The sequence below is a fragment of the Haemorhous mexicanus genome, chromosome 8 (genome assembly GCF_027477595.1).
Source record: "Haemorhous mexicanus isolate bHaeMex1 chromosome 8, bHaeMex1.pri, whole genome shotgun sequence".
NCBI classification, from domain to species: Eukaryota; Metazoa; Chordata; class Aves; order Passeriformes; family Fringillidae; genus Haemorhous; species Haemorhous mexicanus.
In genome coordinates this window covers 10524409-10540074 of record NC_082348.1, presented here as the reverse complement: position 1 = coordinate 10540074, position 15666 = coordinate 10524409, and the positions used below count along the sequence as shown (strand labels likewise).

The following is a 15666-nucleotide window of genomic DNA, read 5'->3' as shown; positions in this document are numbered from 1 at the left end:
ACAATTTCCACTCTGTAACACAACTTTGTCTTTGCATGAGACCTGTCATCCTAAACTGTGACCTGATGGCCACCATTCCACAGAAGGGAAGAATCTTAGGGAAGAAAGATGAGGACGTGAGGTTTTTCTCATTTTTAATTGAAACAAAGTAGAACTATTAAATGAAAAGGCCTCTTTTTCTCTTGCCTGGAAAGGAAATTAATCTCACAAAGGGGCTTACAGTAGTTTTGAATGCAATCCAGAACAAAAGGTTCCAAATGAAACAGAATAATTATACTTTTATGGATCAGCTCTTGGCATTTGTTGAAGCCTGATCTGTAACTGCAATGCTCAAGTTCCCCTGAGCAGAAGCCAAAGTTTTGTTTGTTTTGTTCTACAAATTGATTCTTATTAGCTCATTCTTTGGAAACAGCCAAGGCACAAAGCAGTGGTGCACTGGTGTGCATGTTCCTGGGAATGGAGGCTCTCCACCAGCACTGCTATGGCACATAACTGCCCACATCTACACCTCCTTGCATCTGGTTTCCATTGCCCCTTCTTTTTTCCTCCAGAGATCCTAAAAATTGGTAATTTTCCTCCTTTCTTTCCAAGATTTTTTTTTTGTCTTCCCCATATTTTTTGCCTACCTCTCCTCCCCACTAACATCCCATCAGCTCTGTGACACAGGTTCTCTCAGTTCCTTCAGGGTCCAGGGAGTTACAAAGCACTTTTCTGAATTGCTGTTTCATTCAGCACTGATGTATGGGTCTGCCAGGCCTTGGAGATAACAGAAATTAAGTAGTTGTGAGAAGAAGGAGGGTTGTCCTAGTAACCCTCTATTAGCAGCATTCTCCACAGTGAGCAGGAATGGAGCCAGTGCATGATCACACTTTGCAAAGAATCATGCTTACATGAAACAAACCTACCCAAAACACCCCAAAACAATGAGCTGACATGGTGGATCAAACTGTAACTCTGCTGGGAAAATTCCCCACTGCTTCCTACCTGCACCTTCCCCTTCATGTGAGAGGGCAAGTCGTGCTTCCAGGTGCTCTGCACAGCTGCTGCTGGGACACACAGGCATTTACAGCTGATGCTACAACCCAGCAGAGCCCTGGTCACCCAGCCTTCTGCATGCCACTTACTGGGAGTACAGAGACAGGGGAGGTCTCTGCAACAGGAGGCCAGGAGAGAATATTTTCCTGATGGTCATGCAGATCCAAGTTTTATAAATAGTTTTATAAATAGTTTTATAAATATTTATAAATAGCATGCCAGGTTTTTCATCTCGGGGGTCGGTTCTGTAGAACTGCAGATGAGGAAGTGAAGTTGATTTTGAATGTTGATGATCCTCCTATATGTTTGAGGTATCAATTTGGGAGGTTGATTCAAAAAATGGATGTGGTTACTGGTCAAGAACATCCTTAGATTTTCTCAGTGCCTTTGAGAGCCTCAGATATTTGCCAAAATCACACACAGCAACCACAAAGAGCTCTGCTGGTCATGGTATCAATGAAGATAACACCTATAGTGTTATAATTTGGTTGCTTTTTAAATAGTATCACACAGACACTTCCCAGTCTCTGAAAGCTACCTGCAAACTTCCAAGTCCCCAGAATCTACACAATTTTACAAGTCCTTATTCCCACCTTTTAAAATTATATGCATCCTTCTTGGGCTTTGTAACAAAAACACAAATGGGCACAAAAAAATCTCAGTTTTCTAAAAAGAGCACTTCTATCATTCCACAGGGCAATGCCATGCCAATGGGACATGTGAGATGAAATTAATTAAACCTTTGGTCTTCTGCCTCCTTTGCTCTTTTGTGCAGTCCTCTGGTGCTCCTCATTCCTGTCAGTTCTCTTCCTGAAGTGTTCTTAGCTTGATTTCTTACAAAAACCCCACTAACAGAATTATGCAGACTGCACAGTCAGTACCAACCTCTTCCCAACTTTTTCACCACTTAGCATAAAGCAAAGTTAATAAAAAAGAGAAAGTTTAGGAGCTACACTATGACTTTCAATTCCTGAAGGACACAGACTCGAGTTAGCAGTGGTACTAACTTGAGTCACAGGATGCCAGACCACTCGAGAGCTCTTCTCCATTAATTGGTTCCAGCTTTTGTCTCTTCTTCATTATTTATCCACTGTCAAAATTATATATGCACCAGTAGGAACAGATGCACAAATTAGCAGCAATTGTTGAGGGATATAAATACAGTATAAAACAAGAGAAGTTAATCCATCCCCATCCAGAACTGTGTCTCTGTTTTATAGCTTCTGTAAGAGAGCTTCAAATAGTTTTGCAAAGTTTCCTGCACTACAGAATAAAAAGTTTAACTAATTTTTGCTTTTCAGTCATTATCATCTAGGGAGGAAGCAAAAAGGTGGGATGATGATTTTAATAAAAACCTCTTCAAATGTTATATAAACTCAATGTTCTTAAAACCACTTTGCATGTTAACTACATGACAAAGCAGTTCATCAACTGAAATCTCACGAAGTCTTTACAGGAGAAAAGCAACTCTGTAAAAGCAGATCTTCACAAAAGACAAGTTTTGTTCAGAGAATACTCAATTTTTCTTGTCAAGATTACTCCAGAGTACAGAGGACTGGGAGTGAATTAGCTGAATAAATGAAATTTGATGGGGTTTTTTACTATAAATTTGATACATTTGTTTATTTCAGACCAATCATTTTTTAAAAATCAATTTCTTCTTAGTACTATTGAAGAAAAAAGAGAATCCAAATAACCTCCACGAGTTAAAATTCTGCTCTGTAAACTTCTGCAGGCACCTTCATTATTCTTTCCAAATTACTCTTCACAGTATTTCATCATTAAAACATCTAACACTCTTCAATCCATCACCCTGTGAACTTCACAGGCCCTTGTGTACACTCAGATAGCAGGGTGTGAATTATACATCACAGGCCCTTCCTAATTGCTGCTGGCTGGCTGGTGGCTGCAGATCTGCAGTCACCTGGCAGGCTGCACTTCTGGGACGCGCTCCTGACTGCAGCACACGCGCCCAGGAGAGCACCCAGCGGGGTGCCTGGCCCCAGGAATTTGTCTGCCTTGCTCTGCACAGGCTACAAGGCTCACTCACCGCCCTGAAGACTCCAGGGGCCCCCAGCAGGGACCAGGATCACAATACATTCCCAGCTCAAAGAGGAAGATCACAGAGCATACAAATACTTTAACGAGTTAGCACGTATTTGTTCTTAAAGGTGGCTGTGCACACGCACAAAGAGGTAGATTTGCTAAAATATATAAAACTGCTGTCCTTATTGGCTTAAAAGTCTTCATGGCTGAGCCATCAATCCACTTATTATGGAGAGGGAGTGATCCCGGGTTGAAACATCTCCTGTAATATTAACAGCCAGACTTATTGCACAGCTTTGAGGTCAACTCCAGGTGTGTCAAGGCTGCAATAAGTGAATTTCTTTACACGTGAATTTTAGCGTGAATGACAATGTCCAAAAGACAAGTGACTTTTTCCTCTCAAATACAACAACAAATTGATTAGGAAGAGACAAGTGATTAGTGGTGGTAAGAGCAGAGTATTTCACCTTCATCCATGGGTGAAACCTACTTCTGCACTTCCTAAAACTTATTGCTAACTTGAAAGAAAAAAGAAAAATCTGCAACATTAAAAAGCAAAGATTCACATCTGCCAGGCATAGGTGAAACTCCCAAGAACAGGTTCTTGACAGAGAGAGTTCCCATTTAGGTAAAATTCCCTGCTGTCATTTGGGGAAAGATGTGGGCAGGCTCATTTCCCTCCTACTCACTTTTCTCATCCTACAGCTTCAACCAGAATTTACAGCAATTAAATGCTCTAAACTCACATGAAACCCACAGTTACCCCCCACCTACGGGCAAAAATAACTTTCTACTGCTCGTGGGCACATGCCTTGAACAAGGAAAAGGAGGGAGAGGTCTTGCCAAGCCTTGATTCTGAGAAACAACCAACCAACCCATCAATACACTTTGGAGGAAATTGAAGCTCAGGGACTGGCACAGAGAGCAGCAGCAAGGCTGGATAAAACATGGATAAAAGTGGCTTTTGGGCTTTCTCCTTCCTAACGCCTGTCTTCCTTGTTTTTAAACAGAAACCATTAATTTTCATTCTGCGTCCCCTCAGAAAGGAAAGAAGACAAGGAGGAAGATGGATTATACAGTAAATATTTTTAAAAGTTACTGCTCCTGCCCTTTCCTGGCAATGAGGCCTTCCAGAGAAATTAAAGCTACACAAACTTTGGCTGAGATGAAGGACTGTGTAATATTTGAAAATATCCCTGTTAGAATTGTATACCTGCCATAATGTAACTTTTTTATAAAGGAGCATTAAGTCCTTCACCCCCAAGAAACATTAAGAATGGATGTCCTGTGTGTGAGGACAGTGGGAGGAGGGAAGAAAAATCTGTTTCCTTAGCTGAATTTTCCCTCAAATGTCATAGTTCACAATTCCATAGAACCTTGTAACCCAGGGATTTAAAAAACTTCCTAAGCAACTACTTAGGCATCACAACACCTAAAAGGTGAAGAGGTTAAGCAGACACAGCTGGTCTGAATACCCTGACACTCAGCCAAAGTGCAACTCTTTGGTCATTTTTAAGGGGAGAACTTTTTGGTGTTAGAATGTCATTAAATCAGAAGATGAGTTACAAATACTTTTCATTTAAAAAGCTGAAAGCAAATGGTCTTGTTTCATTTCTGCAAATGGTTTAGTTCAAGCTGTCAAGAAGTTTAAGAAACTCTGAAAGCAGGTTAATGTTGTTGAGTACATGATTCATAAGAATTATGTGAAAGGGTGAAGAGAGGAAACTGTCACTTTTACTGCACTTGGATGCCAGCCCTAAAATAAGCTTCTTGAAACAGTTCATTAAAGGAATTTCAATGACAAAGCCAACCTTTATCCGTTCACAGAGGACTTGGAGCCTCCTTTTATAGCACAGAGATTACTATATTTGGCCAAACCTAGATAACAGTAAAGCCATTATCACTGCAGTGAGACACTAAAAATAGCAATAGTAATGTAAAACACTTAAAATTCTGTCTGGGAAGCAAGATAGATAAACAATATTATCTGTGCATAATTTAGGGCTTGTCTATCAGACATAATCTCATTCATGATAACATGAACAAAATTAGTTACATAATTCACCTTGTTGTTTACCCAAAATTACTTGCATAGTCTTGGGAACTCCTTTCCTGATTGCTTTTGACAATAGACTTTATATTTAACACACACACATATTGTGGGAAAGGTCAAATCATGCTTTGAGGTTCTGGATTTGTCCAAGTTAATTCTCATTCAATAAATCAGGACAGGAAAATGTTTCATTCTCAGTTTAAAGGTTCTGTTAATGTGCATTGAAAAAGAGGGTATTAACCTCAAACATGTGCATCTTTGTTTTGTCACCACTAAAATTTTCAGACGAACATGATCCTGAAACAAATTTTGCTGCCAAAAATTACAGGAAATTATATTTTCATTGTGGATAAATTAGTCTCTGAACTTTACTTTCCATAACAATAATCAGGAGATTATGAACTCATTTGCAGGAAATCCAGATAAAAAGATTTGCTCAAAAAAGATTGTCTTTTACCCATTCAGGTCAAAAGGACCACAGTATTTTGCATTTTAAAAAATCATCTTTCCCTTTTGGAGATATAGCCCACCCTCTAAGGGAAGTGTACCACAGTAAGCAATCTCAGAGCAGAACTGCTCCTATGGAAGGATCATGGCTATGTTTTACAGACTGACTGCTGGTACTTAAGGAGGATCTCTTCTACACAGGTTTAAACTGACTTCTTTTTTTCTTAAACAAACAGAAAAGAAAAAGAAAAAAAAAAGAGAAGTGTGTAACCTCTTTTTCTAAAAAAAAAAAAAAAGGCAAAAAATACCCCCAAAAAAACCCCAACAAAGAACCACCACCCCAAAAAACCTGAACCATCTAACCTAGAATCTAAAACTAAACATATAAAAGCAGAACTGTAAAGTTAAGGACACTTCATTTTTAAACTAGCAAAGAAAGCCTACACACATTTACTTCACATAATTTTAGATTAATGTTTTCGGCTGGTAGAGTGGTTTGGGTTTGGTTTTTAATTAAAATTAGAGGTGGTCCCAAAAGCCCAGACCCAATCATCCCTGAAAATTAAAATATTTAATCTTGTCTGGAAGAGAATTTAGTAAGCCACTTCTCCCACACAAAATGTCAAACCAGGCTAAGTGCACCAGGCTGTGCCCTGGTGCCTCCTGAGTTCAAAGAACCCAAGTTAAACCCATGTGGATGGAAACCTCCAGAGCCTCATTATTTCCCTGTTGACAGTGGGTTTGGAAAGCAACCTCACTCTGAAGATCCAGTAAAAATCAAGATGTTGGGTTCCAAGCTTAAAGATGACAATCAAACTTTTAAATTAATAGTTAACAAAAATTCCCATCTATTATACTTTCATTAAAATCTGCCTTTATACACAATCTTGGAGAATGGGGGGGAAAGCATCACTGAATACAGCTGATGGAGAAGGAAAACCCACAGCTCTGTGCAGACCTTCCCACTCCTGTGAGCTGCAGAGGAAATGCTCCTGCTGATAAATCATCAACAGGAAGCCAGATTCAATGGCTGGGCACAGCACTCTTGCACTGACTTCACATACTTCTCAATTGCCTTGACACAATAACCTTTAGCTCATAAAAACTTAGCTCTTATGACATTTTTGAATGGTGACGAACACAAACCAGAACCGCTTGGAGCGTTCTCCTCTCAAAAGCCTGCCCTGGAGCATTTCCCTGTGCAAAGTAAAGAGCCTGCTTGCTTTTATTCAGCCAGTTCATTAATCAGCATCCCTGAGATGCTGCCTCTCCCCTCCAGGGTGTTTCTGTGTGCACGTAAACGCTTCAAAATCATCCACAGCCATTCCCACTAGAGGTGGTTTCAGTGCACCCAGGCAAGAGCAAAGGCTCCGTGCTGAACTCCTGGTGTGAAATGAGTCATTTGTTCCAAATCATGTTTCCTTTCTTCAATATTCGCACTTAGTTATTCATTTCCCTAAAGTACATGAAGATGAGATGTTCCTGAGTTATTTTTTATTTGCTCTCAGCACATACACTATTTTATTTCTATTTCTTATCTCACTTTTCCAGCCTTTTCCATGATTTCAGTGCGCTGTGATTTAGGACCTCACAGGCACAGACAACAAAGCCCACACTTTGAGGAAGATATCATTTAAGTTGTTTCCTCTTAAGATCTTTTGAGACCTTAGAGTCCCTTTGCACTGGAGCTGGTTGGCACCTGCAAGGGCCTGATTCCTAAACACTCACCGGCATGAAGAATAAAATAAAAATTACTCTTAAGCTGCAGAAGTGACACTATTACATAAATGCTTGTATTATTCAATAAATATGCAAGATGTGAAAATTAAATGTTTGCAAGAGTTCTGTTAGCTACCCATCAGGAACTGACTGGTGCACAAAGCCATATATGTATTTGTGTTTCACCCTTCATGTTCACGGCCCTAGCTGCAAATCATAGCTCTTCTCTCCTTCTATACTCTTAGCCACGTGCCATTTCTTGATGCATCTTTTGAGATCTCCATGTCTCCATACCAGCCATTATCTTTGCTCTATTTTTTTTGCAGTCATAATTGTTATATCAGATTCCCCTTCCCCCTTTAAAATTTTTCATTTGCAAACTTAGTTCATTATTATTTAGTTTTTGCATATGTAATCCTATAGATTAAAATTTCAAATCAGTATCATCCTAAAGAGACAATCAGTTTTACTAAAATTTGACCACTGAACAACTTTGAAACCTGTAAAATAATGACACATGGAAATTGATGTGGAAGACTAAAATACCATAGTCTTATGGCATGCTAATGAATTGCACTTACTTTGAATGTCAGGTTGACCTTTGAGTAATGGAAAAAAGTAATTCACAATCAGCATCTATCACAAGTAATTTACACACCTACTTGAACAAGCTCAGTGTCATTAAGGAAAAAATGAATGTGAAGACACAAAATGTAATTTACTGTAGCACAAAGTCTGCTGAGGGCATTGTGGATGGCCTCTTCCTCTCCCCTTCATCACCATGCATATATCCTTTATTTTTCATCACTGAACTGTAACTGTCTTTGATTTCTGATACTGTTTTTGTCTTAATTGTATTGCTAGTGGATCTTTATCTCTTTACTGAGTCACAAACAAAAAAACTGAAGGGCTGAATTCCATCCAAGCCAGCACACAGACTCTCCCTGATTTCAGTGAATTTTATATAAGACTACATTCAACACTGAGCAAGTTCCCAATTTTCTGCTTGTACATTGCCTCTCCCAGCTACCCTCAATCCTAAGGTAAAGTCTTCAAACACATCAGAATTTCATGTGGATTTTCTCACATCAGCTATTGGAGAGTGCAGTATGTTAGAAACTCACTTTTATTTGTTGAGCATAAAGTATCAGAATATATAATTCAACCACATACTAAAGCTGCATGAGAGAGAAAAGCTACAGAGGGAGTTCTCAGGAAAAAGCTCTTGTTGTAAGGGGAGATGGAAAAGGGAAGCTCCCTGTCCCCAGTCCCTGTGTCTCAAAAGAAGCATTTATAGGCTGACAGACACAGTTCCATGACCTGGCTTAGCTGAGACATAAGTGATCTCCAAAGAGATCAGGTACAACAGCAGAGGTGAAATGCATAAGATTAGGTTAAACTTTGCAAGTGCAGCCTATAAAGCTGTCAAGCCACCTGAAGTACTACTTTATTGCCTCTTCCCTGGGAAATTGGGCAGTGGGAACCAGGAGATGTTCAGAAGTTCCTGGGGCTGGACTACCCCAGCAGCCCAGGCTGTGTTTGATTTTGTATGACTTGCCAGAGATTGGATGTCAAACTCTTCTCCTCATCCAGGTAGACTGAGGAGCAACACATTGCTGGGTGACTGAGCAGGTGTCAAGACTGTCACTAATGGACCCCCTGCTTGTAATCCCAAACTGCCAGAAACCACTCCAGAAAATCTAGACCTTAGCCAGGCTCTGCAATTCACCCTGTTGGAAGTGCTCCCAGTTTTTAACTTGCATTCCGTCATCTCTTATCAGAGGGGTGCTTGTAATTGTCCAGAAATAACTGACCCCCAGTATAACACCTTCTCAAAACCACCAACACTTACTCCAGCGAAGAAATAAGGAAAAAAAAAAAAAAAGGAAAATGTAAGGAAAGAGATCAGTTCAAGTCACTTCTCAAAGGAAAATATTGTTTGAATGAGGCAATCCTCCTACCACCTTACAAAAAAACTTTCAAAAGTCAGCTAGCAACACTTCAGAGTCTGTACACTGATTTTGGATTATGTGTCACTGACATCTTCATCCCTGGGTGTTCAGGGCCAAGCGTTGGGAGGGTCCCTCCTCCCCCATGGCTGGGAGACAGGCTGCTGCTCTTACCTGACATTGTCATGCTTCTGGATGTAGATCTTATGAAACATCATGTCTTCCTGTTTGGCATTAATGTCAGCTTTCATCTCCATGGCAACATGTCGAGGAAGTACAGAGAGCAGGAGACGCTCCTGTGGAGTCAGACAGATGAACCAATTAAAACACCTGCTGCCCAGTTAACAAACACACTTTGTTCCTTACTGGGGAGAAATGACTCATCAGTTTGGTGAGAGATGAGTACAGCCAAGCAAAATGGGCTCCATAAACCCAGGAGCTGATCCCCCAACCAGTCATATGCAATTGTCTTCCCAACCCCACAGTAAGAACTCAGTGGTTTTAGAAGAAAAAGTAGTATTTTTCATTCCAGATGCACTGGGCTTACAATCAATTCATGGTTGCCAATTCTCATGCCAGCCGTGAAAACTCAAAGAGTGTCCATGCACCATTCTTGGAAGGACCCTGATAAATGAGATTGTCTGACCTCCCACACAGTCTCTGCATACCACCAAGAAGTCTTCCTTCACCTAACACCAGAGGAGTGATATCCCAACACCCTTGGGCACTATTTAAAATTCCTTCCTTGCTTATCTAATTATCTAAGCACATTCCCCCAGCAGGCACAAACCTGCTCTTAGCAGCTAAAAAGTCGTAGAAACGCCCCGATACCACCAGCATGAGAAGTGCTACTGCTACACTTTAAACTGCTGGTAGTGCCCAATTGCACTAAGATCTGTAAACCCACCCACTCACCTACAAGAGTATCTTCAATAACCACATACCATCAACAGTTTGTGGCTCTCCTTGCCCCTCAGTTGGCACTTTCATTTACTGATTGAAGCTTTTGTGTGACTTTTGTAACATTATTTTGCAAGCTGTTCCCACAGAGTATGCAAAAATTGACAAAATGATGACTTTCTGGTGATTTTCCTAAAAACTCACATAAAAGCAAGCACTTGTTATTATTCTAAATTTGATGCCAATTTCACACAGAAATTATAGAATTTAAATCTGCAGGTAATTTGTGCCCCAGGGATGCTTTTGTGTAGATCAGGAATCACACCTGAGAATTCTGCCCAGAGCTGCATTCTATTCCCAGTCACACCCCCTGAAGTTCAAAAGGTTTTGCTATTGCTTATGAAGGTGGGGAGCATCTCCTTTGGGATCAGCTCTGCTGTGGTCTGGTCCAACCTGCAGGCAGTGCTCTGCAATGGCTGAAAAAAACCCAAAAGTGGGATTTTTTTCCTTGTGCCAATTTTTTCTTTATTTTTCTCTTCCTGCAGTGAGCAGGAGGAAGAAAAGGGCCTTCCTTCTTGATGACACAGAAGGAAGGTCCCCAACCTTATCTAATAGCTCATGAATTCTCAACAACACAGGGAGCAGCAGGGTTCAAGCTCAGGCCTGACTCAGAGGGGTCAGCAATCCTGTCCCAAGTACTCACATCACCAAACCACTTGCCCATGCTGCAGTTATAGGCACATTTCTGGCTTCTAATTCCTAGTTTTAACTGAAATCTCACCATTTATTTCTTCCTCTAAGGAGAGAGAGGAACCCTGGGGGAACCAGAGGAAGATGAATTCACTGAAAATGTGTTCAGCATGCACTGAGACATTTTGTAGTCTGTAGCACTGCCCAGTATTTCTTTTTCCCCCTTCAATGTGCACCGTAAAGAGAGTCTGCCTTCAGTCTTTGAAGAGATAGTAATAACACAGAAGATGTGTTGGAGGGATTTCTATCTCTGCTTAAAACTGCAGCAGTCACTTGTTTTTTTAAGTACTGTCACCGTCTCTAGCATACTGCAGGTGCTAACAGTTACATTTCCTTTTTTTTCTAAAAAAAAGCAGCTCATGAATCATGCACGTGTCCTTAGGCTTCTGTCAGCTATTGGTGCACTCCTTGAGTGGAAAAGCACAACACATTTGTATGCTTTCCAGAGTAAATGCTGTATACCCTGTTGTCATTTGCATATTCTAATAGGCATCCTCAAATGTGTGAAAGCTGCTATTTTATGTGTGATTTTACACATCCTCTAAATAACTTGGAGCTTTATGGGAGGTTTGGGGGCACCCACAGGTTTGGAACATTCCCTGTGGGCGCACGGGCACGGAGGGATTACTCTCTTCCAAAACAGAGACAGGAGCCTGAGCTGCTGTTTGGAGCATTCCAGGAGATTGTCACCTACATTTCCGAGTAGCTGTCACTTGAGAGCCCCCACCCCTACTGTTCCTGACACCACAGGCACTTGCCAGATTAAATCGCCAATATTTTCAAGACACTTGAGGTCTCCAGAAGCTGCACTACCACTGCTCTGAACTAATAATCAGGGGATAAGAGAGGCTCATCAGGTGAAACAAATGCATGTGGCACAACATCCCTTCATGCAGCTACTAATTAGGAAGTTGAGCTGTGTTACAGAGCTGAGCATTATCTTTATTCTGTTTGCTTGGAGTCATCACAGTCACTGAAAAGAACCTCTGAAGCTAACAGGAGAAGGCTATAACAAGTGCATTTGTAAGGCATAAGCCACATGAAAATTAGGGTCTCCACTACAGAAAAAATTTTATTTTGATACAATAACTAGAAAGTGCTGCAGCCCTCACTGTAAAATCCTGTATTAGGCACCAGTGAGGTGACCAGGACTGGTGTTCTACAAGTATAACAAGGCAGCATTCTGACCTGATGAAAATGCAAGAGCAAATCCATATATAATTCTCCCTTCAAAATAACATGCAAGTATAGTTCCACTGAATTATACATTAAACAACTGCATCCCAAGGAGAACTCGTCTCTAAAACAGGCACATAGATGAAGGAGTTCAACACATATCTACCCTGTTTACACACATACACATGGACATATTTGTACGTGGGCACACACATTCCCACAATGACTCTGCAAAGAAATTTTAACTATTTATGAAGCCCTCTCCCAAGATGACCTCAAATCACTGTGAATATTTAGTATCTTAAGATTATCCATTTCTCCTCAGATTTAGTAACAGTTATTTTTTACCAAAAGTGATGCTGAGATGAAAAAAAGGAGAGAACAACTTTACAGAGACAGAAGACATGCAATGCTAGAATTAAGACAGTGCAGTCCCAACAACCCATCTCTTACTCAAATGCTATTTGCTCCCTACACAATGTGGAGAACACCTGATTTTTCATCCAAGAATATTTTGTTGTGGGCAAACAACAGCAATTCCTGTTTTGGCTCTGCCCTTAGTTATCTCAAGTAATAAAATCACAAGTAATCTGTTTTCTGCATTGGATATTCTGGATTTTCTATTTACTTTCAGGCTAATTTTGGGTGCTGGTAGATGCTACATAAAGGAAAATACAAGGTCATTTGCCTGAGAAAATCTGCCCGCCTTTATAAGAGAACAGCACACAGGAGCTCCATCGATCTCCAGAAAAAGACAAGCAACTATAAATAACAGTGTTGGGCTGTGCAGTTGTGTTTTCCTCCACCCCTGTTTGGACATGTGGGCTGAGCTGTCCTTATTTGTGTCTGCTGTCACCTCGTGCTTATCTCAATGCATTATGCATAGAGTCATCTGAACTGAACCTGGAGATCAATGTCAGCACAGGCTGTGGCAGCAAATAATCTCATTAGGAGTCTCCAGCTGCCAGGACCCGCAGCTCCTGCTGCAGGCACTGAAGAGCACTTGGCAGTGACTGGCTTTGACCCACGTTTTTCTGATGTCCTGGCTTTCTTACCTATGCTATAGAGCTTCCTGGAGAGAGGGGGAGAAGAAAAAAGCATCAAGACAGGGCAATTGTCAGGGCTCCTCCAGGGAGCTGCTGCTGAGACAGAAGTGCCCAAATCCAGCAGAGCACAGGCATCTGAGCCATGCTGCTGAGGCAGCCTCTCAGCAGGGAGCACAGGGCTGTAATCAATGAGTAAAATGGCACATTCTCTTGGCTCAGTCCTTTCCTCCACTTCAAGGTGTGGAAGGAATAGTGGCTGCTCATTTCATCTTTCTGAGACGATATTTGTTGCAAAGGAAAAGGAGTCTTGAGTGTGAACCTTGTTTTCATACAGAAAGTACCAAATAAGCATGTGTACACGTTTTTTCACAGTAAGGACTGAACAGCAGCTATGTCAGCCAGAGGTACCTCATGAAACACTGCCAAAACACGAATCCATGGATGCAGATGGGCTGAGACATGAAGGGAAATGAAACTGAGTTGCCACAGAGATGCAAAGACTCCCCAGCTGATTAATTCCCCTGACCTCTCCCCAAACCCACAACCAAGCACTGAGATATCTCCCAAGGGATGAGTGGAAGTCCCGTTTCATGATTCATTTCAAATTGGACTGAACAGACCACTATGAGATGCACTGCAGGGCAGAGATGTGCATTAGCAAGGGAATAGTTAAGCTGCCCCAAAAGACCTTCTGTGTCTAATTCTGAGACATGAGAGATTCATTGCAAGAGACCCCACAAATGAATTAGGGGAGCAGATACATTCAGCACCCTGACAACTAAGCTGTATGTTGGCAGCAAGCATGCTTTTTATAGCAAAATACCAATGAAGCTGATGATGAATCTTAATTTTTGAACAAATACAATTTTTTTGAAGCCAATAATATACAGAGAGTTGTGTGAGCAGGTAGAAACCTTTGGGAAGGGAGGGAAGAGGACCTTCTTTGGAGGCATCAAGGAATGTTATGTTGTATGGACCAATTCTTGCCTGCCTTACAGCTCTCTTTTGGCAGTGGCTTGGCTGACAATCACGCCAGGCTTTGACCTTACAAGGAGGGTCAGTCCAAAGCCTGCGTGTTGCATCTGCATTTACACTTGGCAGCGATGATGGGTGCAAAAAAACTATGCAGACTCTTTGTGCACTGTGTAATTTTAATCCACAGAGCACATGGCACTGGATATGTTACTTGTCTCTGGAAAAGTCCATCAGAGTATTAGACTAGAAATACTCCCTGAGCTTTCTTTCAAACCTTTAAAAATCTTGTCCTCTAACAACAACCTATTCTCGCCTGGATTACTCATGAAGCAAGAAGCCTACAAATGCCATCCTACAGGAACAATTTGCATGCTAATTCTGTTCCAGTGTTTCCATGTTTTATTTCCAACTGTTGCTCTTACCTGCTGCTGGTTTTCCCTTTGAGAATGCAGCCTGGCTTGTATGCATTCCCTGGTCTCCTGGAAAGCCTGTCTTTGGGACACCTCTGCTGGGTAGTGGGTACACACGCCTACAATGTTTGTACAGGAGAAGATGAGAACATTGGAGACCAGCTGCAAAAAACAAAAATAAAAACAAAACAAAAGAAAATAAAAAGAGAGAAAAATACTTGGTTACACTTTGGAAAACTGCCATTGGTAACAAAACACCCGCCAGAATCCAGCCCCTTCCATAACTCCTTAAACCAACACATATTTAACCTCAGGCTCTTAATTTCAATGTATTTTACCTCTCTAGTCTTCAAAATATAAAACTTCCATATATGACCTCAAATATATGCTTTTTCCACTGTGTACTACTTCACAAATAAAAGGTACAATTTAACTGGTAATCTGCAATCTCACTTTTGGTTATCTATTATCTGGGAACTACTGAGACACAAATCAATCTAAAAGTGCATCATTGCTCCATTGTGGAAGTCACCTATAACTCATGCAGAGAGATCTGGCAGAGGAACACTAATATTTTCATGTTTGTGCACCTACATATTTGGCTTAAAAACATTTCAAAGGTACATTAACCATTATTTTGAAATAGTTCTTAAAATACTGAATGTAAAGTGTTGGTATTCATAAGGTTTCAGGGAAATTTTTATAATCTAGTTCCAACTCAAAATTTTATGTTTCTAGATAAAAAATAAGTTTTTTACATTTAGGTGGATGAGTACAGAAATGAGTTGCTAAGTCTGAAGCACATTTCAGCTGGACAAGCATGAAGGAAGATCTATGTCACTCTTCTACTCCCATCCGTGTTATGTTTCATAAGGAAGCAGCCACATAACTTTTGCTGAAAACTTGTGTTGCAACCTTTTATTTCCCAACTATTTTTAATAAAAAGGAAAAAATATTCATGCCCATTGCTGGTATTTGTTTCCAGCAAAATGCTCAAAGCCTGTTCTGATGGCTTAATGTAAACATTTCCCTCAACAGGTCAGTCCCAGTAGGACTTTTTGAGACTTGCACAAGCTGTACTGGATCACCCTTTGAGGACAGACTAATTTGAAACACCTCTCATCTCTTCCAGGGGTAAAGACAGTCAGACATCCAAGATT

The 15666-nt window shown here is 40.8% G+C and overlaps 1 protein-coding gene across 1 annotated transcript in view; it reads right to left on the bottom strand.

Annotated features, from left to right (window-relative positions):
* The window catches only part of ADCY5 (adenylate cyclase 5), a 203893-nt gene that overhangs the window by 68988 nt on the left and 119239 nt on the right, over nt 1-15666 (bottom strand). The window contains exons 2-3 of the mRNA XM_059852713.1: nt 14519-14668; nt 9424-9545 (exon numbers count right to left, since the gene is read on the bottom strand). Of these exons, the coding sequence (XP_059708696.1) occupies nt 9424-9545; nt 14519-14668 (272 nt within the window). The remainder of the gene's footprint in view (nt 1-9423; nt 9546-14518; nt 14669-15666) is intronic.